This window comes from Triturus cristatus, chromosome 11 (assembly GCF_964204655.1).
Source record: "Triturus cristatus chromosome 11, aTriCri1.1, whole genome shotgun sequence".
NCBI lineage: Eukaryota > Metazoa > Chordata > Amphibia > Caudata > Salamandridae > Triturus > Triturus cristatus.
In genome coordinates this window covers 1,044,194,647-1,044,222,233 of record NC_140594.1, presented here as the reverse complement: position 1 = coordinate 1,044,222,233, position 27,587 = coordinate 1,044,194,647, and the positions used below count along the sequence as shown (strand labels likewise).

Below are 27,587 nucleotides of genomic sequence, written 5' to 3'. Positions count from 1 at the left end.
TGTGTTTTTGATGTAATTTCTTGTAACTGTTAAAACGCGCTTTTGGTTTTGTTATTAAAAATTATACCACTTCCTGAATTTGCAAAGACTGGCCATCATCTGTTCAAATGACTGGGAGAGTTCTTTGATTTCGGTGGCACCGCTGGGTCGCAGGTTCAAATCTAGGTCGGGCTGACTCAGCCTGTCATCCTGCCGAGGCTGAATACATGTTTTCCCTAAAGTTGGTACTGAGCAAGGCCGATGTATATAGATGGTTAAGCTGGAAATTGCGTATTTCGGAGATATTTAGATATCGGTTATCAATGTGAAAGCATATATTTTTTTCTAACATTGCTTTGTTTCTCTGCCTTTTTATCAAGATGAACCGTGTTCACAGGAGGCATCAGCGAAAGCCAACACTAGCTCTGTTTATTTTAGCTGATAAAAGTAGTGCTTCATAGCACACATTTGGCATTTGTATGCGCTGTAAATAACGTGCTTCCACCATCCCAGTTGATTGTGCTTAATTTATCAGCCTCAGAAGGAGGGAAGGCTGAAATGATTCGAATTTGTGACTTTTCAATCTGCAGCGACTTTATAGTTATTGAAAATTCTTACTGGGGTCTTCCATTTATCTTCACACATTCCAGGAGACCGATTAATATAATAATGTGATCTTAAAATAGAATTTCCCAAGACTTAACCAAATTTAGAGAAACTGAACATTTTACAAAAACACTTTGACACGCCATTGTGATGTTCACCTGCTTTTCGAGTCATTAAGATTGAGCTGTGATTATTGGAAGAACCCCAATACTGTTATGAGAGACAAACATGGTCAGTTATTTCTCACAAAGGCTTAGGGTCTTGCCTCTTTCCACCATATTTACTACACATTGGAAGATTGCTGCCAAACAAATGGCGGAAAACTGCACAATCAGTGCTATTTTCAAGAAGCAAAAAAATAAAAATATGCATGGGCATAACCTTTAGGTCCCACTTTTGGGATCTATTGGCTTTATCAATGGTTAAGTGATGCAGTACTGCATTACAGTTGCAGGGCAGCATGGCTAAAGAGTAGAAAAGGAAAAAAAACTAAAACGCAGTTGGCCGCATGAGCATTCTTAAACCTTTGTTTAAGTTAAAGCCATTTGCTTTGCTAATGGTATTGTATAGCAAAGCAAATGGCTTTAACTTAATGATAGGCGAGACCTATTGCATTTTTAATGCTTGTTCATTTATGTTATAAAACAAATGCCCTTTCTATGTACTCACTTCTGCTCCAGAAGTCAGGCCTTCAGCCTCTACACTCCCTGGAGATGGAACAATATCCCCAAGAAAAACAGAACTATCCCAGTCCTCCTGCAATTCTACAGAGAATACTATTTAACATAGATCTCTGGGCTTCTATGCTAGTTCAACACTTGGATACTCTCAAGCCTGCTATGGGTTCCATAAATACCTGTACATAGAGTTTGTTTGATGTGCTCTCCTCCCTTACCATATCCAGTGTAAGGGGTTGCAAGATTCAAAAAGGTTTGTTGCTAAAAATATGTTTTATTTTATTATTATTAATTTTGTAGATGATTGTGGGCAACTTAAATCCCAGGAAATATTTATTTTTCAGGAAAGCAAGACAACTAATCTATTAACTCAATCCTTTATTTTACAAGCAACTGGCATAGAAGACAATCTAAAGGGGTGAGGACATGAACAGCCCCATTATTGTACTCATTGTTTACATTACAAGACTCCAGTTCAAGTGCACTACTGTGCAGGCCCACACCATACATGTAAAGTATGCATGAGGAGCAGCACCAGAGATACCTGATCAGTTGTGGAATACCGTATGCAAACATTTGTAGCAGCTCAGGTTATGTTTACAATGCCTTCATATTTTGTTAGAAGGCATAATGCTGGGTCACTGCTTTTCAGAAAGTGGAACCGAGTCATCCTCCTGCTTACGTTTGAGTGGTGTAGTAGCTACTATCTGATATGGGAAGGGCTGTGTGCAAGAAGTCCCTTGTTCTGATTCCCACAAGAGCTAGACCACAGTAATAATCTATATCTTAACACACAGGCCTAACCTCAAACACCCCAAACATTCAAAGTACTGAACAAACAGTCAAACTCATGCTCATTACCACACTTTGCAGTACTCTACATACCAGTTATAGAATTCACCATCTCCTACCTCAACTTTAATGTAGTCTTCAATAAAGAGACATGGCTTACCCTCCCCCCATTCTGGCATAACCTACAGGTCCTTGTTTCTAGAGGCTACAGCATCCAGACTGCACGCGTAAGAGAGGAAGCCCAGCCATCCTCTTTAAGTCCTCTTGGTCCTGGACCATGGACAAGGACCTAACTTCAGGAAGATCCTGACATGTTTTTTCCACTTCAGTGCAACTCAGTTCACCACCTACTACCTCTCCTACAGGGCTCTTGGACAGAACCATAGACAAGCCCTCAGACCTCAACACTTCATCCATCCAACAAGCCCAAACACCCTCCTCTTACACTTCAATCCTCAAATGACAAGCGAGACCCTCCTCAATCGCGTTAACACAATTAACATGGTGTAACCTGTCAACTTAACACACTCCAAGTGCCAAATTCTCAAGGTCGACATTTATGATTAAACCCTCCCATGACGCTGTACTGGGCAAGCTAAGCTGCATTTCCATGACTGTGTTCGGAATCCAACAAAAACACTAAATTCAACCTAAAAAAAAAAAAGAAAACATCCACCATCTTCTTTAAGACTTTTGCATCGAACTAAAACTCAAACACCCTGCAACCTCCATGTCCAATGTCAACGCACCCTTTTAAACAACTTTTAACATTTCTAGGGCACTACAGAATATTCAGGCTTCAACTAAAGTATACAAGAGGAATCTGGAGCCTCAGCTCGCCGGTACTTCAAAGATCTTTCTAACAACAAATGCTCCATTAACACACAGGAAAATAAAAATGAATAAAAAAAATTTTCAACAAGGATCGCAAAGAGCCAGAAGTACCAACAAACCTATCCTCCCACGTGACAACGGGGAGGAATAAGGGACAGCCTGACAGAAAGAGGGAAAGAATGTACTCCTAGAAGACACAGCCACCCACAGGTAAGCGAGTGCAAAAGACCAAATCACAAGCCCTTGCAGAACGGGGAGGAAGGGCTGGCCATGAAGGAATCTGCGGCTGGAATCGTCTCTACCAGATACATCGTTACCGAAGGTAAGTAAGGAGTAGTTTTTTACCTGTATCTCCAGTTCTGTAGTAGGGGTATCTCTGTTATAGTCATAATCTATGAATAGTCCCGCCCATGTGCGGGGACCCCGGAGCAATCAAAATATCTCTTAAGCTGTCCTGCATTTGCAATCCTGCAAAGACACTTAAGAGACAGACAAAATAATACAGTCTAATAACAATATGGCTGCACTGGCCAGCACTTCATCTGAAGTGAACACAAAAGCCAAAATAAAGTTTAAATGTCATTTTTATTCACATCTGACCTGTTCCTTTATTGTATCACACTCCCTTCACCAAACTCCCTTTAAACAATAGAGAGGAAGGGGTGGACAGACAAGCCCTATAGGCTGTCATCATGTGTCCGCTAAAAGGATACCGTGCCTTGAAGGAACTCTCCAGAGACCCCCGGTATCCCAGGATGCACAGCCAAAGCAAGTTACTTTCAGTTCTTTTTGAAGGTGTATAACAGGCCTGATACGGTCAGGTTACTCCACCGGGGAGGAGGGAGGGTCGCATATGACTATAACAGAGATACCCCTACTACAGAACTGGAGTTACAGGTAAGAAACTACTCCTTCTGTAGTAGGGGATCTCTGTGTATAGTCATAATCTATGAATAGAACGGCAAGCCCATCCCAACCAACAAACAGCGGTGGAGTAAAAACCGAACACCAACAAATTACTGTGCAAACAAATTCCTCAGCGAAGCCTGTCCAACCTGCGCATCTGCCCTAGCATCAGAGTCCAGGCAGTAATGCTTTGTAAACGTATGGACCGACTTCCAGGTGGCAGCCTTACAAATGTCAGCAATTGGAACATTCCTAAGCAAAGCTGTAGTCGCTGCTTTGCCCCTAGTCGAATGCGCTGTAGGCTTACCCCCTAACTTCTTATTAGCTTTCTGATAACAGAGCTGAATACAAGACACAATCCATCTGGAGATGGACTGTTTCGAGGTAGCTAGACCAGTTCTTACTGAACCATAATTTACAAACAGTTGATCCGACCTGCGGATGTCTTTTGTCTTATCTAGATAGAATTTCAACACTCTACGCACATCTAGCGAATACAGAGACCTCTCCGCCGGAGAGGAGGGATGCTGAAAACATGTAGGCAAAGTTATCATTTGATTTACATGGAAATCAGATATCACTTTAGGCAAAAACTTAGGATGAGTACGCATCACCACTTTAGAAGCATAGAATACAGTATACGGCTCTTGACAACACAGAGCCTGAATCTCACTTACTCTCCTGGCCGATGTAATGGCCACAAGGAAGGCGGCCTTCCAGGACAAATGCTGCAGAGAAGCCTTATGAATAGGCTCAAAAGGCTCCCTCATTAATCTGGACAACACCACGTTCAATTCCCATGGTGGAGAAGGTCGTCTAACAGGGGGAAACACCTTACGCAAACCCTCCAAAAAATCTTTAATCACAGGGATTTGAAAAAATGAAGTTTGGGAAGGGCCCTTTCTATACGCAGTCAAAGCTGCGAGATGAACTTTAATAGACTGAAAATTAAGCCCAGATTGAGCTAACTGCAGCAGATAAGGCAAAATAACTTCTTTACAGGATGTAGGGTCAATGTCCTTTGCCGTGCACCATAAGCAGAATCTCTTCCACTTATAGGCGTAAGAAGTCCTCGTAGACTGTCTCTTCGCCTCTTTCAAGATCTCCATACAGTCCTGAGGTAGTTTCAAGTGTCCATACTGTACTAGCTCAGGAGCCATGCTGCCAAACTCAAGGACGAGAGATTGGGGGGAACCATCTGTCCTCCGAATTTCGTGAGAAGGTCCGGCCGACACGGCAGAACAGACCGGTGAAGAAGGTCGGTGAACCACCATTGCCTCGGCCACTCCGGCGCAATCAGGATCATCCTGGCTCTGGATTGCGACAGCTTGATCAGCACCGCTGGAATCAGGGGAATGGGTGGAAAGGCGTAGAGAAAGCTGTTGGACCAGCTGATCCATAGGGCATTCCCCAGTGTCCCTGGTTGGTAGTACCTGGACGCGAAGTCGCGGCATTTGCTGTTTTCTGCCGAAGCGAACAGATCGATATCCGGAGTGCCCCACTCTGCGAAGACGTCTCTTAGCACGTCGTCGTTTAGCACCCACTCGTGATTTTCTTGAACGAGCCTGCTGAGCGCATCGGCTTGGGCATTCTGCACTCCCGGCAGATGGGTTGCCGTGATCGTTAGGTTCCTGGCTACCAGCCAATTCCAGATAGTCTGTGCCTCCCGAGACAGCGTGCGTGAACGGGAGCCCCCCTGCTTGTTGAGGTAATACATGGTAGTAGTATTTTCCGTCTGAACTAGCAGGGAGTTCATCTTGAAGGAGGGATGGAACGCCTTCAGGGCCAAGTGTACTGCTCCGAGTTCCAAAAAGTTGATGTGGTAAGTCATCTCCGTCGGTGACCATATCCCCTGAATCTGAAGAGGGCCCGAATGCGCTCCCCAGCCCTGGAGAGATGCATCGGTCACTATGGTCTGGACCGGAATATCCTTGTGAAAGGGAGTCCCCTTGCAGACATTCTCTGAGGAGCACCACCATTTCAGAGACTGTAGAGCGTGGTGGGACAGATGAATCTTGTCCTCCCAACGCCCCGCCTCTGATCCCATTGATCCTCCAGACATTGCTGCAGAGGCCTCATATGCAGACGTGCATTGGGGGTGAGAAAGATGCAGGAAGCCATCGACCCCAGTAAAGAGGACACCGTCCTCACTGTAGGAGAGTGGGCTGAGAGGAGGTGCAGGGCCTTCCAACGGATAGATAAGCGTCTCTCCTCCGAAGGACACACGCTTGCGTTCAAAGTATTGACTGAGGCCCCCAAGTACTGGAGACGCTGCACAGGGATCGGCACTGACTTCGACATGTTGATGTGCAGTCCCAGGCGATGCAGCAAGGCAGCTGTCCTGTTGAAATGACACTGGGCTTCCTGGTACGTGGAAGCTTTGATCAGCCAATCGACCAGGTATGGATACACAAACACTTTGTTCCGCCGCAAGTGTGCTGCCACCACTGCCATGCACTTGGAGAACGTCCTTGGTGCAGACTTCAGACCAAACGGGAGTACTGTATACTGGTAATGGTTGTTGCCTACCAGAAATCTCAGGAACTTGCGATGCTTTTGTGCGATCGGCACATGAAAGTAAGCGTCCTGCAGATCTATGGCGCACAGCCAGTCTCCTCGATGCAACCGAGGGTAAATCTGATGCAGGGACAACATACGGAACTTTTCTCTGCGGATCCACTTGTTTGCTTGACGCAGATCTAGAATAGGCCTGAACTCGTTCTTGTCCTTTTGTCTGACGAGAAAGAACCTTGAGTAAAGACCTTTTCCTTTTTGCCTCAAAAGGAACAGTTTCTATCGCCTTCTTCTTTAACAGAATGTCCGCCTCCCACTGGAGCTCTCGCACCATGAAGGGAGAGCGCACTGGTGGAATCTGTGGAGGCGGGCTGGTGAAACGAAGACTGTACCCATTGCAAACAATATTCAGCACCCACTTGTCCTGAGTTATTGTTCTCCACTCTGCCAGGTAGTATTGAATACTTCCCCCCCACCGGAGCGGGTAACGGATGAGGGGGAAGTGACCTTTCAGGGCTTCGACCCGGCCGGGCCTTTGTTCCCCGACGAGGATTGATGCTGGCCTCTGCCCCTCTGGCGCTTTTGAAAGGACTGCCTCGGGAACTGTTGTTGTTGCTGGTGTTGTTGTTTTTGACCAGACTGACGCCCTTGGCCGCGTTGTTTAGAATAACGCCTGCCATAGGAACGGAATGATCTCTTCTGTTCCTTGGGTTTTTCCAACCCCACGGCCTTCAGGGTTTCTGCTTCGGCCTTCATGCGGGCCATTTCGTCATCCGCATGAGACCCGAACAACGTCGTGCCAGAGAAAGGCAAGTTAGCAATCTTTTGCTGCGCTTCAGGCTTTAGAGAGGTAAGTCTCAGCCAGGAATGTCTCCTCATGTGTACTTCATGACAGTACCCATGGGCCGCCAGCAATGACACATCCCCCGCTGCACTGATGATCTGGTTGGAGACCATCATGCCCTCATTCAAAACCTCCTGGAAGTCTTCCCGTTTATCCCTAGGCAGGGAGTCAGCAAACTGTTGTAGGGAGTCCCATAATGATCGGTCATAGCGAACCAGCAGAGCGGAGGCGCTAGCAGCCTTCATAGTCGAGGCCGACGTAGAGCACATCCTCCTCCCCAAGGAGTCCATCTTGCGACTCTCCTTATCCGGAGGAGCTGTGGAAGAGGGCGACGTGGCATGTTGCTTCCTAGCCGCAACCACAATGACAGGGTCCGGGGGAGGGTCCACCCTGAGGAACGCCGGGTCAGAATCAGGGGCCCTGTATTTCTTTTGCAACCTTGAGGGGGCAGACTTCACCACGGCCGGTGTCAAGAAGACCTCCATGGCTGGTTCCTCTAGACCTGGAACCAAAGAGAGGAGGGGGCGTGATAGATGCGCCTTGTGTAAAGTCTCGAATATCACAGAGGTAGGGGGAACTGGTACTGTCACTGAGATTCCCAATTTTGCCGACCCTCTCATCAGAACATCTTGGAAAGTGGCAATATCATCCACTGGCGAGATTCTAGTAGGCGGCGTTTCCGCTAACGTGGGGGAAAGCCGTCCAGTGCCAGAAGAGTCCGAATACCTCGTGCCTCTGGATCGAGATCTATACCTCCGTCGTCCATGCCTTGTGTGAGTGGACGATCTGCGTCTGCTCAGTGACCTCCGGCGCGATCTAGAGCGTGATCTCAGTCTCTTAGGAGCCACTGGTCGCCGAGGAGAAGGCGGGAGCTGTGGCACCGGAGGCGGTGGTGGCGGAGGAGGCGTAGGTCGCCTAGGAGGCGCCACTGGAAGCCGAGGGTCAGGTGGAGGAGGAGGAGGAGGAGGAGGAGGAGGAGGCGTGGGAGGCTTAGGCTGCGGTCGAGGCAGCGGCAGGAGGGCCATTGGAGACTCCCTCCCATCACTCCTTGCGGGAGAACCCGGACTAGCCCTGTCTGGACTTCCGTCCACCCTTCTCTTCTTTGCGGGTCTACTCCATGAAGAGGCCGAAGTGAACGAGGGGGAGCGTCCCGCTCTCCTAGATCCACGACTGGAGATCGTAATCACTGAGGAAGTGTTACCAGGTGATCTCGTCCTAGACGTCGAGCCGTGCGTGGACCTCGTAAGGCTTCTCCTCGCCGTTGAACGCAAACGGCGTCCCCTCGATGTCGAACGGCGTCTTCTCGACATAGAGTGCCTTCGTCTCGACGGCGAGCCTCTCGACGTCGATGGAGATCTCCTTCGTCTCGACGGCGAGCCTCTCGACGTCGATGGAGATCTCCTTCGTCTCGACGGCGAGCCTCTCGACGTCGACGGCGATCTCCTTCGCCTCGACGGCGATCTCCTTCGCCTCGACGGCGATCTCCTTCGCCTCGACGGCGATCTCCTTCGCCTCGACGGCGATCTCCTTCGCCTCGACGGCGATCTCCTTCGCCTCGACGGCGATCTCCCTCGACGGCGATCTCCCTCGACGGCGATCTCCCTCGACGGCGATCTCCCTCGACGGCGATCTCCCTCGACGGCGATCTCCCTCGACGGCGATCTCCCTCGACGGCGATCTCCCTCGACGGCGATCTCCCTCGACGGCGATCTCCCTCGACGGCGGCTTCGCGTCGATGTTGTCGACGTCGATCCATGAGTCAACGGCGAAGGAGGCGAGAGGGCTCGCCTCGACGGCGAGCGGCGCTGGCTGCGGGGCTCAGTACGACGTCGATGGTGTGTCGACGTCGACTGTGAAGCCTTCAACGGCGACCTAGTACGAGGTCTCGCCGGCCCCTCTCTCGACGGCGAACGTCGAGGACGCCAAGATCCAGAGCCCTGGATCGACGGCGAACACACCGGTGCTGTACCTTTCGACGTCTTAGTCCTCGACGTCGAGTGGGATCTTCCGGCCGGTAGGCGTCGTTTCTGCTCCTTTTTCTGCCCGGAGGTCCCTCCAGTGGCTGAAGCATGGGCAGAGGATGGGGAAGGAGATCCTCCATGCCCAGAAGTCCCACCTGTTCTCTGCTTCTCCTGTCCCTGAAGGCGAATCTTCTCTCTGTCCCTCAGGGTCCTCCTGGAGAAGGTCTTGCAGATGTCACATGTAGCAGGGACATGTGAAGATGATAAGCAGAGAATACAGACATCATGTGGGTCCGTCTTGGCCATTTTCCTCCCACACTCAGGGCATTTATCAAATAAAGCCATGCTAAGAGTGGGTGAAACTGCACCAAATTGCAGGATGTAGCAGAGAAAGGCTCTAGACGTCGAATGAACAAACTTTATCAAAAAAACCAATTTTTATCCAAAATATCCACCCAAAAGGGTAGAGCTCAATGCTCCGGGTCCTGCTAGCAGGAGCCGGAAAAAAGAACTGAAAGTAACTTGCTTTGGCTGTGCATCCTGGGATACCGGGGGTCTCTGAAGAGTTCCTTAAAGGCACGGTATCCTTTTAGCAGACACATAATGACAGCCTATAGGACTTGTCTGTCCACCCCTTCCTCTCTATTGTTTAAAGGGATTTTGGTGAAGGGAGTGTGATACAATAAAGGAACAGGTCGGATGTGAATAAAAATGACATTTAAACTTTATTTTGGCTTTTGTGTTCACTTCAGATGAAGTGCTGGCCAGTGCTGCCATATTGTTATTAGGCTGTATTATTTTGTCTGTCTCTTAAGTGTCTTTGCAGGTTTGCAAATGCAGGACAGCTTAAGAGATATTTTGATTGCTCCGGGGTCCCCGCACATGGGCGGGACTATTCATAGATTATGACTATACACAGAGATCCCCTACTACAGAACTCGTACATCTGATAGAGACTACTAGCCGCAGATTCCTTCACGTAGGATAGATACCCTAGCCATACCTGTCGTCGTACGAGTTACTTACCTTCGGTAACGATGTATCTGGTAGAGACGATTCTAGCCGCAGATTCCTTCACGTAGAATTATCCCCAGGCGTGAGACTGGATCCGGAAAACTTTCTTGCCCAGCATCCCTGCGCGCCGGGGGGACGGCATCACGCGACTTCCAGGCGTCATCCGCGTACGTGACGTCAGCAAGGTCACACAAGTCCCACCCCGGCGCACCTACGTCCGTTTTCTTCGGAGACCTTTTTCCACGCCACAACGCGGAGCCAGTAGAAAAAACTGTGAGAGTATAGGAACAGTGTGCGAAAGAACCAAAAAAGGAATGGTGAGGAACACCACCATAAAGAGCAGTGCCCGGCACTGCAGTACCCAAAGGCAGGGAAAGAATAAAGAACAGAGCAGCAACCCTGCCAGTACAGAGACAGCCCACCCCCCCGGAGACAAGGGACATATGTAAAAATGTCACGACAACATGCAACAGGACTACAACCCTAACCAAAGACAAGGAAGGGGAACCAGTCGGGGACACACAGGGAACGACAAAACTCCAAGACATCCCCATCACAGAGTGTGACAACCCCCATCAGGAACAAGGGCAGAGGCACAGCCAAAAGACCCCAACTGCAAGGATCGCAAAGAGCCAGAAGTACCAACAAACCTATCCTCCCACGTGACAACGGGGAGGAAAAAGGGACAGCCTGACAGAAAGAGGGAAAGAATGTACTCATAGAAGACACAGCCACCCACAGGTAAGCGAGTGCAAAAGACCAAGTCACAAGCCCTTGCAGAACGGGGAGGAAGGGCTGGCTGTGAAGGAATCTGCGGCTGGAATCCTCTCTACCAGATACATCGTTACCGAAAGGTAAGTAACTCGTACATCTGATAGAGACTACTAGCCGCAGATTCCTTCATGTAGAATAGATACCCTAGCCATACCCAAGGGGAAGGAGGGTCTGTGAGAGGACCCCACCCACCCGGGCATAACAAAGGCCTGCACGGGGGCCGAGTCCGAATACAGGACGTGGAGCCCCAGGCAAAGGGAAAAGAAGAGAAGATAGCCTGTTCTCACTCAGCAGTGGAAACAAGGCTAGGCACAAAGAGGCCAAACACCCCAAGCCCATGTGAGGCAACAAAACCTCCGCCCAAGGCAAGGCAAGGAAAGGAGCACCGAAGAAGAAGAGCAACCTAGAGACTCCAATGAGAAGATGCAGAGCAAAGGCAATCCCAGACAGGACGGCACTGGCAGCAAGAAGCAGGTGGAAGCCGAAAGGGGGAACTCAAGGTCACCCAGGAAGAATCGTCCAACGCCCCGCAGGGACAAACTGCACCCGCAAGAGGGTCCAGAAGTCAGGCACCATCCCCCCCCACAGGGAGAAGAGGTAGAACAGAGTGCAAGGCCCACTGGAAGCATCGGAGAAGGCATGATGACAGTCCCACTAAAGCCCCAAGAAGGCACAACGGTGCAGAAGGAACAAGAGGGCGGCACTGGCAAGCTCCGCCAGAGACACCACAGAACGAAACGCTCAAAGCAAAAAGGCTAAGAAGAAGGTTGCATCCGAAACATACCATAATGCCACGAAGAACAGAAGCATGCAGGCGACCACAACTACCAAGCACATACCAGGGCTATATAACAGCCAACCCTGCCCCACATAGAGCATGTCATATCCCAAGACATGGGAACCTCTTAGGAAGAAACTTCCGCAGCAGAGGACAACAAAAAAGACCTGCGGCAAAAAAACCCGCAGGAGGCCTATCAAGCAGCCAGAGGGGAAACGCAGACGGCCCAATCTCAGGCCCAGCATGGTGTAGAAAACCCAAAGGAAAAACACACAGTCAAAAAGGGCTGGCCAGCAGCCAAAAGAACCACAGCCTCAGCAAGGAGGACTCGAGTGGCCATGAAGCACACAGAACAGACAACTGGGGCGACCCACCCCAACGGAAGAACAGCTCCAAGAACCAGATCAACACAGGTCACGGAGGAGGAGAAGAAGGAGGGGGAGGAGGGGGGGAGGAGGAGGAGGAGGACGAAGCTCCGCCAAGAACCTCTGGATGGCTGAGTCCGCAGGGGCATAGAACAAAAGAGCACCATCGAAGGGAAGGTCCACAAGTCGTTCTCCGGGAACACATTGTCCCGAAGCCAGGCATGGCGACGAAGGGCACCCGAAGAAGCCATGGCGCGACCCCAGTACCTCCGAGATGTCCAGAGCGGAGCGAAGGATAACGCCGCCAGCTCCCGACCGTCCAAGACATGGTGTCTCAACTCCACACAGGCACCCTCCTGAGAAGTGCAAGACATAAGGGACTCCGCCAAGTCCCACAAGCAAGAAGTGGCCCTAGCTAAAACACACATTGTGTTAAGGGCCCGCAGAGCCGCACTGGTTGAGGCAAACATATTGCACCCCTAGGAGTCCAGCCAGTGGGCCTCCCGTGACGGGCGAGACAACAGCAGCGGCAAAGCAGGAAAGGCAGACTGCAAAAGGGGGCCTCTGGTCGAAAGGTGAAGAGAAAGGCACACCGGATCACACGGTGCCGGATGGTGGAGGTGCAGAAGGTGCTGGGGCACCGGTCCCCGTGGCGGGACAGCCCCAAGTCCCCAAGAGAGAAGAGTGGAGTGAACCCTCGAAGGGACGCAACAGTTCCCTACCACCAGAGCCCTGATGGAGAATCTCCAGGAGATGATCTGCGGGGAAATGGGTAGCTGGATAACGCATGCGCAAAATTCCCACAGCCGTGGAAACAGCGCGGGCGAGAGCCGCACCCACCTCCGTAGGACCCCACGAAGGGGAAAGCAGCTCCTCGTTAGGTGACGTCTGCAAGCAAAGGCGCCCATCCCCCAAGCCAACCGGAGGAAGGAAGGGCCAAGGCCGGAAGAAAGGAAAAAGGACGAGGAGTGGGGGACCTGCGGCTCCTCCGGCGAAGACCGCGGTCGTGGAGATGGCTAGGAGCCGCCTTTAGACGACGTCGGGGGAAAAAGCCACGACACGGCGGCCCCTCTCCGGTGAGGATGACACCAGCAACCGCCGAACCTCCAAAGAGGAGGCATCCGAAGACGAGTCAACGACCCAACGTCGGGCCGGCGCCGTAGAGTCCGCAACCTGAGGCAGGACACCGTCGTCGACCGGCTCCGGAGGAGACGCCGGGGCGACCTCCGACACAGCACACTGCGCAGGAGACCGGAGCTGTGCCGGAGCCGGGGTGGCGAAGGGGCGGCGCCGACCCGACCTCCAATGCAGAAAAGGGAAAAACTGACGTAGGTGCGCCGGGGTGGGACTTATGTGACCTCACTAACGTCACGTACGATGCCTGGGCGGAGTCGCGTGATGCCGTCCCCCGGCACGCAGGGATGCTGGGCTAGAAAGTTTTCCAGATCCAGTCTCACGCCTGGGGATAATTCTACATGAAGGAATCAGCGGCTAGTAGTCTATCAGATAAGATAAATAACACCATTTGTGTAAAATATAAACAACTCAGTACTAAAGCCACAGCATAAAGAAGCTGCCAAAAGAAGCAGAATGCCATCATCTTCTTCATGTTAGCATGTTGTAGAAAAGAAATGGTATGCAATACCGAGAACATAAGAACTTTCTTAACTGGTGTCCTTCAGACTCAATAAATCAAACGGCATATATGGTATTTTATGTCTATTTGTTTACTACTATTCCTGTGGTCCTCTAGAGCTTTCAAAATCAGAGTGCACTCTGTGGTCTGCGGACACTCATTTGGTTGAGTTAAATCCTATAGAGAGGAGTAATATTTGATAGTAGGCCAGCGAGGTTAGGATACACTATTGTATAGTATAGGGATGGATTATATTGGATGGTGGAAGGCCAGATGATGACATGGACCCAACTACATCATTATGTGCTTGGATGTGAAATCTGAAGGATGAGGTTTGTATCGTACTGTTGGGATGTTCTGTTGGGACTGCTCAGCTTTAGATACCTTTTTGTTTTGAGGCATCTGACTTTAATGCAGTGCTATGTGGTGTGACACATTAAAGTCCAATTCTTCTGGATGGCTGATATTTAGACTGGTGGGAAGTATGGAGGTGTGGTATGAGGTGGAAAATGTTTTGACATTTATATGGCATGGAAACCTACTCTGCATATGACGGCACCGGGAGGTTTGTTTAATGCGTATCGTTGTTGTAGACCAAGTTATGAATATAGCATCGTAAGGATGCCCAACTGAGGTGGTAAAAGGTTAGCAGCTTTATATACTGCTGGGGAATCTTAAATATGGTTGTCTGGATTTAATTATTCTTTCTAAAGGAGTTCTGTGTTGCCCTATACATCGGCGAGTACTTTACGGTCTGAGAACTACCAAACCCCTACTAGATAGGTTTCTGTCCTTTGAATGGAACCAAATTGGTCCCAGTATAAAGCATGCTGCAGGGGATTTGGATGGTGTCAATGCACAGATATTGTTACATGTGTCAGTGGCATTTAATACCACTTACCACAAAAATCTGCCAGTTTGATTGCAAGGGTTTAGAGGACAGGTAAATGACTAATCAGACTTCCATTTTATGAAAAAGTCTGTGCATCTCTTTGACATTTATTAATTCACAGTTACTCTCTCTCGTTAATTGGGTGCTTTAGGATTTTTCCTTTTCACCCACACTTTCTAATTTGTATGCTGACCCTCTTACTCAGCTTATTCATTTTTCTGGTTTCATATATTTGATGCAAGGTGACGACCCCAATTGGTAAATTGCTTAAACAAGATGCAGCGTTCTTAGGCAGTCAAGAGTGCAAACAGACTGCTTCACCTACGAAGAACAGTATCACTGAACCTGTCACTTCAAAATGTATGCAAGTGCCCAAAAGCCCAGGATCATCTGAAAATAATGAACTGCTTTTGGAAATGACCATCCTTTGGGCGGTACTTAACTCCCACTCCCTCAATTTCTGCCTCCTTTTGCTGAACCCATTTTTGTTGGCCATAGGACTCTACACACATTAACCCTGCTAGCCAGAGGTAACTTAGGGGCGCTCTCACTTTCAACTATATAAAACATTGGTATACACCTGATTGGCACATTTAATTTACTTGCAAGTGCCTTAAACATGGCACTATATGTACCTAGGACCTGTTAAATACTACAATTGGACTGCAGCACTCATTGTGCCACTCACTAATGTAGCACTGTAGAAACCTGTCTCCAGGCCTGCCACTGAAGCCTGGGTGTGAAGGTATAAACTGACATTTCACCCTTTTGACAGGCCTAAACCTTCTTTTTTAATATCTTTAAGTCACCCCTAAGGTAGATCTTATTGCCCAATAAGGCAGGGTGCATGGTATTTAAAAGCAGGACATGTGGCCACTAATCTTGTACATGTTCTGGTGGTATCCCCCACATTAATTTTTCACTATGGCAAGGATGGCTCTCCCGTATGAAAACAGTCACATTAAAACATCTTATGAATCTTATTTCAGTTAGGGAGCAGCTATAAAAATTATTCCAAGGGCGCATTTTTATAGTAATTTAAAATCCAACTTAATGTCAGAATCTATATTCTTATCAAAGAAAAAACACTTTTACAAAGTTCTCTTTTCTGCCAGTGTCCAACTGTCCCCTGACTAATGATGGCTCTCCTCTGGTAAAATATGTATTGCTTTCAGAAGGTAGAAAAAGGGCACTGGGTGTGGGGAGGGAGATTTCATCCTTGACAGGATCGCATTGGGGGAAGGGGGGCGGGGGTTCTAGTCAGACTGGCTTCAAACCCAGTGGGAGAGGTGAAACTGCATACAACTGGCTTAGAGGATGGACAAAGGATTGTCCCTCACCCACAGGCTGGCACTGGGCATAAAAGTGGACCACACAGACCTCTGCTCAGAACACTCCTGGACCTGAAAACAATCAGAAGAATGACTACCATGCTGTCTGACGAACTTGAAAAAGGATCAGCTCTGCTTGCTTTGACTTCAGGTCCTGGACCCTTGGTGGTGGTATACTCCTCTCTAACTGCGAGCTTCACCAGATTTAGTGCCGACAACCTTCATTGGATGCTTCACTGGATTAGGTTCCAAGCAGCACCCGATTGACTGCTTCACAAGACTTGATGCAGAGCCGCAGTCAATTAACAATGACAACCTTCGTCAGAGGCTTCACCGGGCCCAATACTGAACATCCACTGATAGACTGTAAGACCTCTAACAGCAGCTCCCTGTTGTCATCGAGCCATTCCTCTGACCCACCTTGCCCTTTAAATAGCTCATCAACAACCACTTTTTCTACAGTAAAAATGTCTAAGTCAGAAGGTAAACTTTTCACCGGGACGAAGCTAGTCCGTGCACCCAACAGGTGATCGATTGCAGATGGCCTTAACTTTTGACTTTGACCTGGTCTAGCCGATAGTGCCTTGTACTTTTTGGCACTATTTTAAATTCCAACTTTTAAAATTCATCTTTCTGATTCTACTCATTGGATTTTTGTTGCTTTGGAGTCAATTTATTTATAAAATTATTCTCTGTCTAAATTGGTTTGGATTGTTCGTGTGTTGTGTTTTCATTTTCTTACTGTTTAAATACTGCATAAAAACTTTCCATATTGCCTCAGAGTTAAGCCTGACTGCTCTGTGCCAAGCTACTGGAGGGTTGAACACAGCTCTATTTAGTCGCATTAGTGGGTCACCCCGACAGGGATTGTGATTATTTCACACCCCCCAACTAATATTTCAATTTCTTATTGCTGCTGTTGCCCTTAGTAGATTGTTTAATTCAGACTTAAGGATATTTCTAAGTCAGTGTATTGAATTTCAACATTTTTTGGGGCTAAAACATATACACACTTAGTGCATAATGCTTAAATGAAAAAACACCATCCCACTTTTACTTTTAGAAAGCAACACAAATTTAAGACTGGTGAAAAGTCAAGTAAATAACGCTGTATCTTGGGTAATTTACTTAATGTTTACAGAAAATGTTTATTATTATGATAGGCATTAAATAAAATGTATCTTCCTGCGGTTTTAATGGACAGATTCATTTAAGGGTATATTTTGAAACAACTCCATCATTTAACCTGTGATCTACTTACTATGATTTGCTAAACACCCTTGGAAAACTGCTTTGAAACACACAACATGTTATAAACAGTCCGAAAGATGCAATAAACATTCTCTCTGTACCACAAGCCTGAGAGATGCTTAGTGGGAACAAAGGATGAAACTGAGGAAGAGGTAGTTATTTGAGATACTGTCCTGATATATCTATTTGTAGGTCTGGTGTTAGTCAAATCACATTGACCTTACCACAATTATCTGGATAATATACTTACTTATAGGGGCTTTCAGCTAGCCCTCTCAATCCACTGGTGTGCTATTGTGTAATTTAAATTTTTCTTCTGCCCACTACACCACAGACCACAGATAAAGGGGTCAGTCAACTTCAGCCACTGGCTAACTTCACTGTAAGAGATCCCATTCTGGCATTTCACAAGGAGCACATCCACACACAAAGTTTGATTAAGTGCCAGGGATTACACTGATCGAGTTTGCTTTTTGAGATCCCAAAAATATTTTTGCTTTCAGTCAGTTATTTTTTCCTTCAGATTCATTAAGGCCCAGCGGCTTCCCCAACAATAAGGTTTTGCAAAAAACACATGACAAAACAAATTCAGCACTGGCAAAGCCAGGCCTACTGGCTTTGTCAATGCTGGTTTTAGCAGGGTCACCGGGCCACTCCCTAAGAATGGAAGCATCATTGTGTATAGCTAATAGAGGCAGTACCTTATGTGAGAAGTGAACAAAACTTTCCACAGGACTTTCCACACAATAAAACAAAAGCACAAGCATGAAACACTTACAGTTTGTGATGTCTGGAGGGGCGTAGCTGTCATTCATGTATAACGTGGTTGGCTTTGCAACTTTCAGGCACACAAAATCGGACGTGTTTTTCAAGGCAGTCACAGCTTCTTCGTGAGAGACTTCTTCTAAGCACGCGTTGTTTACCTACCAAAAGAAAGCACAGTTTATTTATACTACAATACTGTCAGTTTCTAATGAAAGCACAAGTTACTTACTTGTGTAACGATATAGCTGTAAGAGACATTAGTTAGTGATAGATTCCTTACCTTAGAATATCCCCAGGTGTCAGACTGGATCCGGAAAGTTTTCGTCAACAGTATCCCTGCGCGTCGGTAGGTGTCGTCGTACGGCTCCGCGTACGTCGTTGGTGTCGGAGCCGCTGAGATGACGTCGTCAGAGCTACTTAGACGCGCCCACGCGCAATTACGTCAGTTCTGTACACAACTTTTCCGCGCCAGAAGCGCAGAGCCATGCCAGAGACCGACTACTGGTGCAATAGAACTAGGGCCCTGAAAGGGATAACCTGAACCCTAGAGAACAGTTCACAGAACGGGGAGGATGGGCGGGCGGTAAAGAATCTATCACTAACTAATGTCTCTTACAGATATATCGTTACACAAGTACCTTGTGCATCTGAAAGAGACACGTTAGTGATAGATTCCTTACCTTAGAACATATACCCAAGCAATACCAACCCCGGTGGTGGGTCTGCAAAGTGCGATTACACCAGAAAGTCACGGAGAACTGAACGGCCAAAGAAGCCGTCTCTCCGGACCCGACTGTCATGGCAATAGTGTTCAGTGAAAGTATGCAACGAGGCCCAAGTGGCCGCCTGACAGATGTCTTGCAGGGGGACACCGCGTCCCAATGCTGTAATAGCTGCTGTCGCCCTGGTAGAATGGGCGCGCAGACCAACTGGAGGTTCCTTTTTGGCCAGAGGATAACAGGCTTTAATGCACAAGACAACCCATCAGGAGATAGTGCGCTTGTGCACAGCCTGGCCTTTCTTGGCGCCCAAGTAGCCAACAAAGAGCTGGTCCTCCACACGGAACTGTTGTGTGCGGTTGAGATAGAACGAAAGCGCACATTTTGGGTCCAGACGGTGGAGCCTCTCCTCTTCTCTTGAAGGGTGCAGAGGCGGAAAGAAAGTGTGCAGAGTTACAGTTTGCCCGAGATGAAAGGCAGAGACTACTTTAGGTAGAAAGGAGGGACGCGGTCGAAGCACAACCTTGTCCGAATGAATCGCCAGGAAAGGAGGTTTGCAGGAAAGTGCCTGGAGCTCACTCACACACTGAGCGGAGGTGATGGCCACCAGGAAGACAGTTTTCAAAGTCAATAACCGCAAAGGACAGTTATGAAGAGGTTCAAAGGGAGCGCACATCAGATATGTGAGAACCAGGTTCAAGTCCCATTGAGGCATCACAAACGGAACAGGAGGGAAAAGGCAAGTAATGCCTTTGAGAAATCGATTGACAACCGGGGACTTGAAAAGAGAGGGCTGATCAGGCAACCTAAGAAAGGCTGAAAGAGCAGAAAGGTAGTCCTTGATAGTGCCCAAAGCAGAGCCCTGCTGGGCCAAGGAAAGGAGGAACAATAGGACCTCAGAAAGAGGGGCAGCAAGAGGATCAACAGATTTTGCTGTGCACCATGCAACAAATTTTTTCCACCGACAGGCGTATACCGTTTTAGTGGAGGGACGCCTGACTGCTAGAATCACATTATAGACTTCGGGAGGCAAGTCAAATGGAATCAGCCTTCGCCGCTCAATCTCCACGCAAGGAGGTGGAGGCTGGACAGGTTCGGGTGGAGGACCATCCCCTGTTGCTGCGACAGGAGATCCTCCCGAAGAGGCAGACGGATCAGGGGATCGATCGTCATACTGAGTAGCTCAGGATACCAAACTCTTCGAGCCCAGTCCGGTGCCACAAGAATGACTCGGGCCCGGTTGCCCCTAATCTTCTTCAGCACTCTGGGCAGAGGTGGTATAGGCGGAAAGGCGTACAACAGAGCGCAACTCCACTCGCGATGAAACGCGCCACCTAGCGAGTGCCGCCTTGGAAACTCCAACACGCAGAACTGCTGACATTGCGCACTCTCTTCGGTGACGAATATATCTAACTAAGGTTCTCTCCACTGCTGAAGGAGACCTTGCACCACCTCTGAGTGAAGACGCCATTTGTGATCCAACATGCACCTTCGGCTGAGTTTGTCCGCCCTGGCGTTCAGGGTACCTGCCAGGTGTTGAACCACGAAGTAAATGACTTGATGTTCCAGCCACGTCCAGAGATGTACAGCCTAAAGACATAGGGTCCACGACCCTACCCAGCCCTGTTTTTTGCAGTACCACATGGCGGTGGTGTTGTCTGAGCAACTGCACTACCACCCCTTCACAGAGGGAAGGAATGCTTTGATTGCAAGTAGGATCGCCCTGAGCTCCAGAAGGTTGATATGGAGCTTGGACTCCACCGGAGACCAGAGGCCAGAGGCCTCTGATCTCTGCCTCTTCCATGTGGCCGCCCCATCCCAGGAGGGACGCGTCCGTCACTACTGTGTTCTCCGGTTGGGGAAGGGAGAGGGATCTGCCGCTGACCCAACGCTGGTTCGTGAGCCACCACTGCAAGTCCTGTGCAGTGCCCTCCGAGATCTGGACATAGTCGGACAGGTTCCCCCGTAGAGCCCGCATATGCCATCTGGCATGATCGATCAGCAGGCTGCAGGAGGCCATGAGGCCCAGCAGCCTCAGGGTCTTCCTGACCAAAACCTAGGACAAGGGCCGAAAGATCAGAATCATAGCCCGAATGTCCCGGACTCGCTGTTCGGGAGGATAAACCCAAAACTGCGCCGTATCCAGAACTGCTCCGATGAAGAGGAGCTTCTGAGAGGGAATCAGGTGCGACTTCGGCACGCTGACGGAAAACCCCAGCAAATGCAGGAGGTCGGCCGTAGTCTGGAGGTGGGAGACGACTGCCTGGGGCGAGCCCGCCATCAACAGCCAGTCGTCGAGATAGGGGAAGACTGAAACCCCTGATTTGCGCAGATGAGCCGCGACCACTGCTATCACTTTCGTGAACACCCGAGGGGCGCTGGTAAGGCCAAAAGGGAGCACAGTGAACAGAAAGTACTCGTGGCCCACCGTGAACCGTAGGTAACGCCGGTGCGCTTGGCAGGATGGGGATATGAAAATAAGCATCCTGCAAGTCCAACGCTACCAGACAGTCTTGCGGGTCTAGGGCAGACAAGACCTGAGCAAGCGTGAGCATCTTGAACTTCTCCTTCCGGAGGAAGCGATTGACGTTCCGGAGGTCTAAGATAGGGCGCAGACCTTTGTCCTTCTTCAGAACCAAGAAGTAGTGGGAATAACAACCACGAGCTACTTCTGGCTTTGGAACGCGCTCGATGGCCCCCTTGGCCAAGAGGGCCTTAACTTCCTGCTAGAGAAGTGACAGGTGCTCCCCCAACATGCGGTGGTACTGAGGTGGCATGGCTGGAGGGGTAGATTCGAAGGGGAGGGAGTAGCCCCTGCGGACTATTTGCAGAACTCACATGTCCGAGGTTATGGAGCGCCAGTGGGAAAGGTGATGGCGAATCCTGCCACCCACCGGCGTCAGGTGGGCCTGAAACACCAGACTAGGAAGGTTTCAAAGCGGCAGGGGAGGTGGTGGACTGACCCGATCCACCACGGCGGGTCCCACATCCGTGGCTACGCTGAAACTGGCTGTGCAGCCTTGCGGGTCTGAAAAGAACGTGCCTTGGCGCCCCGACCTTGACCTCGAAAGGACCGAAAAGCGGACCCCGAGGGAGTACGCATGGGGGCGAGACCAAAGGACTGGGCCGTAGTCCGAGAGTCCTTAAAGTGTTCCAGGGTGCAATCCGCCTTATCACCAAAGAGGCGTGTACCATCAAAGGGCATGTCCAACAGGGTATTCTGGACATCCCCAGAGAAGCCAGTAGTTCGGAGCCAAGCATAACGGCGGAGCGCCACAGTTGTGGAAAGTACCCTACAGAGAGAATCGGCCATATCAAGCCCACAATGAATAGTACGTTTTGCAGCATCTCTCTCTTCGGTAATGGCTTGGGAGAGAACCTGCACTGAGGCAGCACCTGTGCCACTGTGCCAACACAGAATGGGAATAGCGGCCTAGCAGGCACGCAGTATTCACCACCCGCAACCCAGAGGTGGCAGATGTGAAAATCTTTTCCCCAAATTGCTCCAGTTTCCTAGATTCCTTGTCCGGAGGAGCAGAAGGGAACGCACTCAGCGAGGCAGAAGCCTGGACAACCAGACCCTCAGGCGTGGGGTGTTGTGTGAGACAGCTGGAATCGCCCGGCGCTGGCGGCGCGCCACACCCATGTCTATCGGAACTTCTGTGTTAGGTTTGACCCAGGTGCCCAACAGGATATCAGTAAGCGCTTCATTGAAGGACAACAACGGCTCCGCAGAGGAAGACTGCGGCTGCAGGACCTCAGTCAGGAGATTGGTCCCGATAGGCACAGAAGGGAGCTCGAGGTTAAGAGCCTCAGCTGCTCTACGCAACACCACCGAAAAAGTCCCAACCTCCTCCGTGGCCATGGAAGAAGGGGACAGAGTACCAGGGTGTGGAGAGAAATCCAGATTCACTGGACCCTCCACATCGCCTTCCTATTCAGGCTCGTCCTCGCATTGGGCCGCAAGAGGATCTTCAGACCCAACCCAGTACTCCCCTTCGTCCACCGGTTGCTGAAGAGGCCGGTAAGGACAAGGTGCCCTGGGAAATGGGATAAGGTGCCCTGGGAAATGGGATAAACTCCCCTCCAAGAAATGGAATGGGAGGGTCAGCTACCAGTCCTGGTTCGGCACCGACCGGCGTCAGCGGCGGCGCTGCGCCCAGCGCAGAAGCCGGATCCAGGGCCAGAGCTGAGGCCCAAACCGGCGCCGAGGCCTGTGCCAAGGCCGGAGCCGGCGGTGCCGCAGGGTATTGTGCCGGCATAGCCGAGGCCAGAGGCGGCAGTAAGGAGGCAAACCCTTCCGACGGATCCGCGGGCCGCGAAGGCGCTCCGGAGGGACCCAGCGGGGCAAACAAATGGCGCAAGGCCGACATGAAGGCCTGCACCTCGTCCGAAGTCGCGTGCGGGCCCGGAAAGGGTGGGTAGGCCGCAGGCATCAACGGAGCCGCGGGGGACTCACTGCCCGCCCCCTCCACCGCGTCCCACAACCGGTGAGGGGTAGAGGAAGAGGGACATCGCTTCTTCGACTTTTTATGGTGCCTATACTTACCTGGCCCAGATTCCGACGAGCGATGCCGACGGCTCTGTGACCGGTCCCTCGACCACTCACAGGAGCGGGACCTCGATCGGCGCAGAACCGATTGTCGGACCTCCAACAACTTTCGGGAACGCTCCCGCAAAGCTTTCGGCGCCATGGCCCGACAATCCGGGCACGCCTCGGGGTAATGGGCGTGCCCCAAGCAGAAGAGACACGTCGTGAGGGTCCGATACCGACATGTTTCGATTGCAGGCACTACAGGACTTAAACCTGGGCATCCCTATTGCACCAGGAGTCAAGTACATGACAAAACAAGTTGTCAGACTTCAAGTTAAAACTTTTAACTAGGGGTACCGCTCTCTCTCGGATCTTCGCTGCCGTGCTGAAAAAGAAAGAACAGACGTCAGCGCGCGTCTAAGTAGCTCCAACGATGTAATCTCGGCGGCTACGATGCCAGCGACGTACGCGGGGCTGTACGACGACGCCAACCGACGCGCAGGGGTACTGGTGACAAAAACTTTCCGGATCCAGTCTGACGCCTGGGGAGATTCTAAGGTAAGGAATCTATTACTAACGTGTCTCTTACAGATATCAGGATTTGGAGCTATAAACTTTATATTCTGCCAGGGAAAAAAGGTCTTCTTGACCTGAACAGATAATTCAACTGGGACGGAAATTGTGCACAATGTTTAATCCTTTTGTGCTTCCAAGTAAGAAAAGTAGCCTTCTTTTTACTAGATTTTACTTAGAACAGCGCTACCCTCCTGTATTTGAAAGTTATAAAATGTCATTACTTTGTTATTAACCAAATTTATTGACATCCTGAAGTTTAAGACGCATACATAACATTACCCTTTTTAGGCACACTACGTTCCACCCTAATCAAGACGTCAAATATAATTACCTTTTTGATGTATTCATATGTCTCTGCCCTTAAAGGGGGAATCAATCTAATTTAATGTATTCACTGAGTGGATAAAGATATGTGTAACCATTATTGTTAATACAGTTATTGATTGTAGACCAACACATTCTACTGAGGGTACTCTTCAGGAGTTTTCCCTATATTTTATATTTGTCACAGGCTGATGCAAACGTTTCCAGCATTCTTCACCACCCACCTTCACAACATCCCCATTCCCATTATGCACGGTATCACTGTTTCCAGGAAAAAGGTCTACAAGAAGGAACAATAATGTACACAGGTAGCACTTATAGTTAATCGTTCTGCTGAAAAGTGGAAATAAAAACTAGAGAAATGTGTGTAATGTCAATACTCTTAAGTGATCCTTCATTGATACCCTTTGCAAAAGTACTCATTTGCAGTACACTAAACAGTAGTAAGGAATTTTAAAGCATAACAATGTAACAAGATACTATTTGAAATGAGATCTTCTTTTTACCTGCCCATGCATCAGCACAATAATGCATCCTTCACACCACCCTTTGACACCCCTAGATGAACAAGTTACTCACCTTTGGTAACACCATATCTGGTAGAGACTATATAGCTGCAGATTCCTTACCCTTGAATTATCCCCAGGTGTCAGACTGGATCTAGCAATTTTTTCGCAAGCAGTACTCCTGCACGCCGATAGGTGGGGTTGATCGGCTCTACTTGTCATTGGCGCCGGATGTGACTTGCCTATATAGGCGCCACCCCAGTGCGCTGATGTCAGTTTTGTTTCCCGACTTTCCACGCTAGGAGCGCACAGCCACGAAGAAAACTGACCACTGGTGTGGAAAACTAAGCCCCTGAAAGGGGAAAGCTCTGTTCCTAGAAATTAGTCCGCAGAGCTGGAAGGATGGGTGGGTCGGTAAGGAATCTTCAGGTAAGGCATTACCGAAGGGAATTAACTTCTTCATTTCATAGAGACTTCAAGGTGTAGATTCCTTACCTTTGAATAGATACCCAAGTAATACTTCCCCGGAGGTGGGATTGCCAAACAATTGCACATCAAAAATTCCTGCAGGACCCAACAGACAACGTGTCCGTCCAGACGGACCGGATTATCCAGGCAGTAGTGTTTTGTAAACGTGTGCAAAGAAGCCCACGTTGTTGCCTAACCGATGTCCAGGACCGGTACTCTTCACACGAACGCAGTGGTCCCAGCCTTGGCTCTGGTGGAAAAAGCATACAAGCCCTCAGGGATTGCTTCTTGGCCAATGCATAGCAGATTTTATTTCAGAGCATAGGCCATCGGGAGATGGTCCACTTCTGTATGGCCATCCTCTGCTTCGCACCGACATACCCCACAAAGAGTAGGTCGTCCATCCGTTACTCTCCTGTGCGGTCAAGGTTGAACAATGCTCTTTTTGGGTCCAGTCGGTGAAGCCACTCTTCTTCCTTAAAGGGATGTGGCAGAGCATAAAAAGTAAACCGGGTGATAGATAGTCATCACTCCCTTTCATGTCGGCCTGTCTATCTGTAGAAAGCAAGCTCTAGTTTGCAGAACCGTCTTGTCTGGGTAGATGTTCAGGTATGGAGGTTTGGAAGACAAAGCCTGATGTTCACTGACCCTCTGGACATATGTTATTGCCACCAGAAAGGCATTCTTGATAGTAAGGAGCCTGAGAGGACAGTTGCGCAAGGGCTCAAGGGGAGCCCACATCAGAAAAGTCAGCACAAGATTAAAGTCCCATATGTTGCAAACCTTTCAAGAACCCATGTACAATATGGGATTTGAAGAGGGATGGCTGGTCAGGCAACCACAGAAAAGCTGAGATAGAAGAAAGCTATCCCTTGAAGGTGCCCAGAACAGAGCCCTGCTAGGCAAGGGAAAGAATAAAGGGATGAACATCAGGCAGGTGGCAAAAAGGGGGGCCAATCTGCTTTTCTGCCCACCATGCCATGAGCCTGCCCCAATGGCAGACATATACCGTTTTGGCTGAGGGACACCTGGCTGCCAGAATTGCATCCCAGACCTTGGGCGGAATGTCAGAAGTGGTCAACTATCGCCACTCAATCTCCACGCAAGAAGGTGGCGAGTGGACAGATTCGGCTGGAGAACGCTCCCCTACTGCTGCAACAGATGAACCTCCCGAAGAGGCACTGTGGTCGGAGGACTGATGGTCATGCTCAACAGCTAAGGATGACTAACTCTGAGCCCAGTCCAGAGCCACAAGGGTGACTTGGGATTTGGCATTCCTGATCTTCTTAAGAACTGTGGGCAGGAGATGTATGGGTGGAAAGTCATACAGGAGGCAGCGCTCCAATCGAGACAAAAAGCATCTCCGAGTGAGAGCCGCCTTGGAAAGTTCAGTGCGCAGAACTGCTGCCATTTGCGTTCTCGGCAATGGCAAACAGATCTAACCAAGGCTCTGCCCGCTGCTGAAAGAGACCTTGCACCAACTCCAAATGGATATGTAATTCGTGATCCACTAGGTATCTTCAGCTGAGTTCATCCACCCTGGCATTCAGAGAGCCTGCCAGGTGTTGAACCACAAACGAAATGCCCTGCCGTTCCAGCCATGTCCAGAGACACAGGGACTCTTTCCAAAGAGTCTATGACCCCACCCAGCTGTGTTTGTTGCAATACCACATGGCGATAGTGCTGTCCGAAACACCTGCACTAGCCTACCAGGCTAATAACAGCCGGATCACCCTGAGCGCCAGAAGGTTGATGTGGAGTCCGGATTCAGCCGACACCAGAGGCCTCTGATCTCCACCTGCCCAGGTGGCTGCCAAATCTCAGGAGTAACGCATCTGTCACCACTGACAGATCTTGTTGGGAAAGGGGTCTGCTTCTGACCTATTTGTGGTTCATTAACTCCACTACAGATCTTTTGCAGTTCCCTCCGAGATCTGGATATTGTCAGACAGATTGTCAGACAGAATTCCCTGATGCCGCGCCCACTGGAACTTCAGGTCCCACTGCAGAGACCGCATATACCAGCAGGCATGTGTCACAAGCAGGAAACAGGAGTCCACGAGGCCCAGCAGTCTCACCGAAATCCAGGGGGGGGGGGGGGGGGGGGGTGGGGGGGTCTTACGTCACAACCACCATCACATTGGTGAACATCCAAGGGGCGCTGGTAAGGCCAAAAGGGAGCACAGCAAACTGAAAGGGCTTGTGAACCATTGTGAACTGCAGGCAGGATAGGAATGTGGAAGTATGAGTCTTGCACATCCAACGCCACCATCCAGTCTCCCGGATCGAGGACAGACTAGACTTAAGAGAGCGTGAGCAATGTGAACTTCTTCTTGAGGGAGAAATTGAGAAGGTACAGGTATAGGATAGGACAAAGGTCTCCAACCTTCTCGAGTGTCAGAACAGTGGGGAACAGAAACCACAACCTACTTCTGCCGTTAGCACCCTCTCTATGGCTCAGTTGCCCAAGAGAGATGTCACTTCTTGGAGGAGCAAGGAAAGAAGGTCCTCAGTCAGCCTGTTGCAAGCAGGAGGCATGGG

At 49.7% G+C, this 27,587-nt stretch overlaps 1 protein-coding gene across 16 annotated transcripts in view; it reads right to left on the bottom strand.

Moving 5' to 3' along the window:
• DLG1 (discs large MAGUK scaffold protein 1) overlaps positions 1-27,587 on the bottom strand; it is a 1,320,486-nt gene that overhangs the window by 316,489 nt on the left and 976,410 nt on the right. For all 16 annotated transcript variants that reach the window (XM_085635286.1, XM_085635289.1, XM_085635299.1 and 13 more), the window contains one exon: positions 17,933-18,077. In XM_085635286.1, coding sequence (XP_085491412.1) covers positions 17,933-18,077 — 145 coding nt within the window. The remainder of the gene's footprint in view (positions 1-17,932; positions 18,078-27,587) is intronic.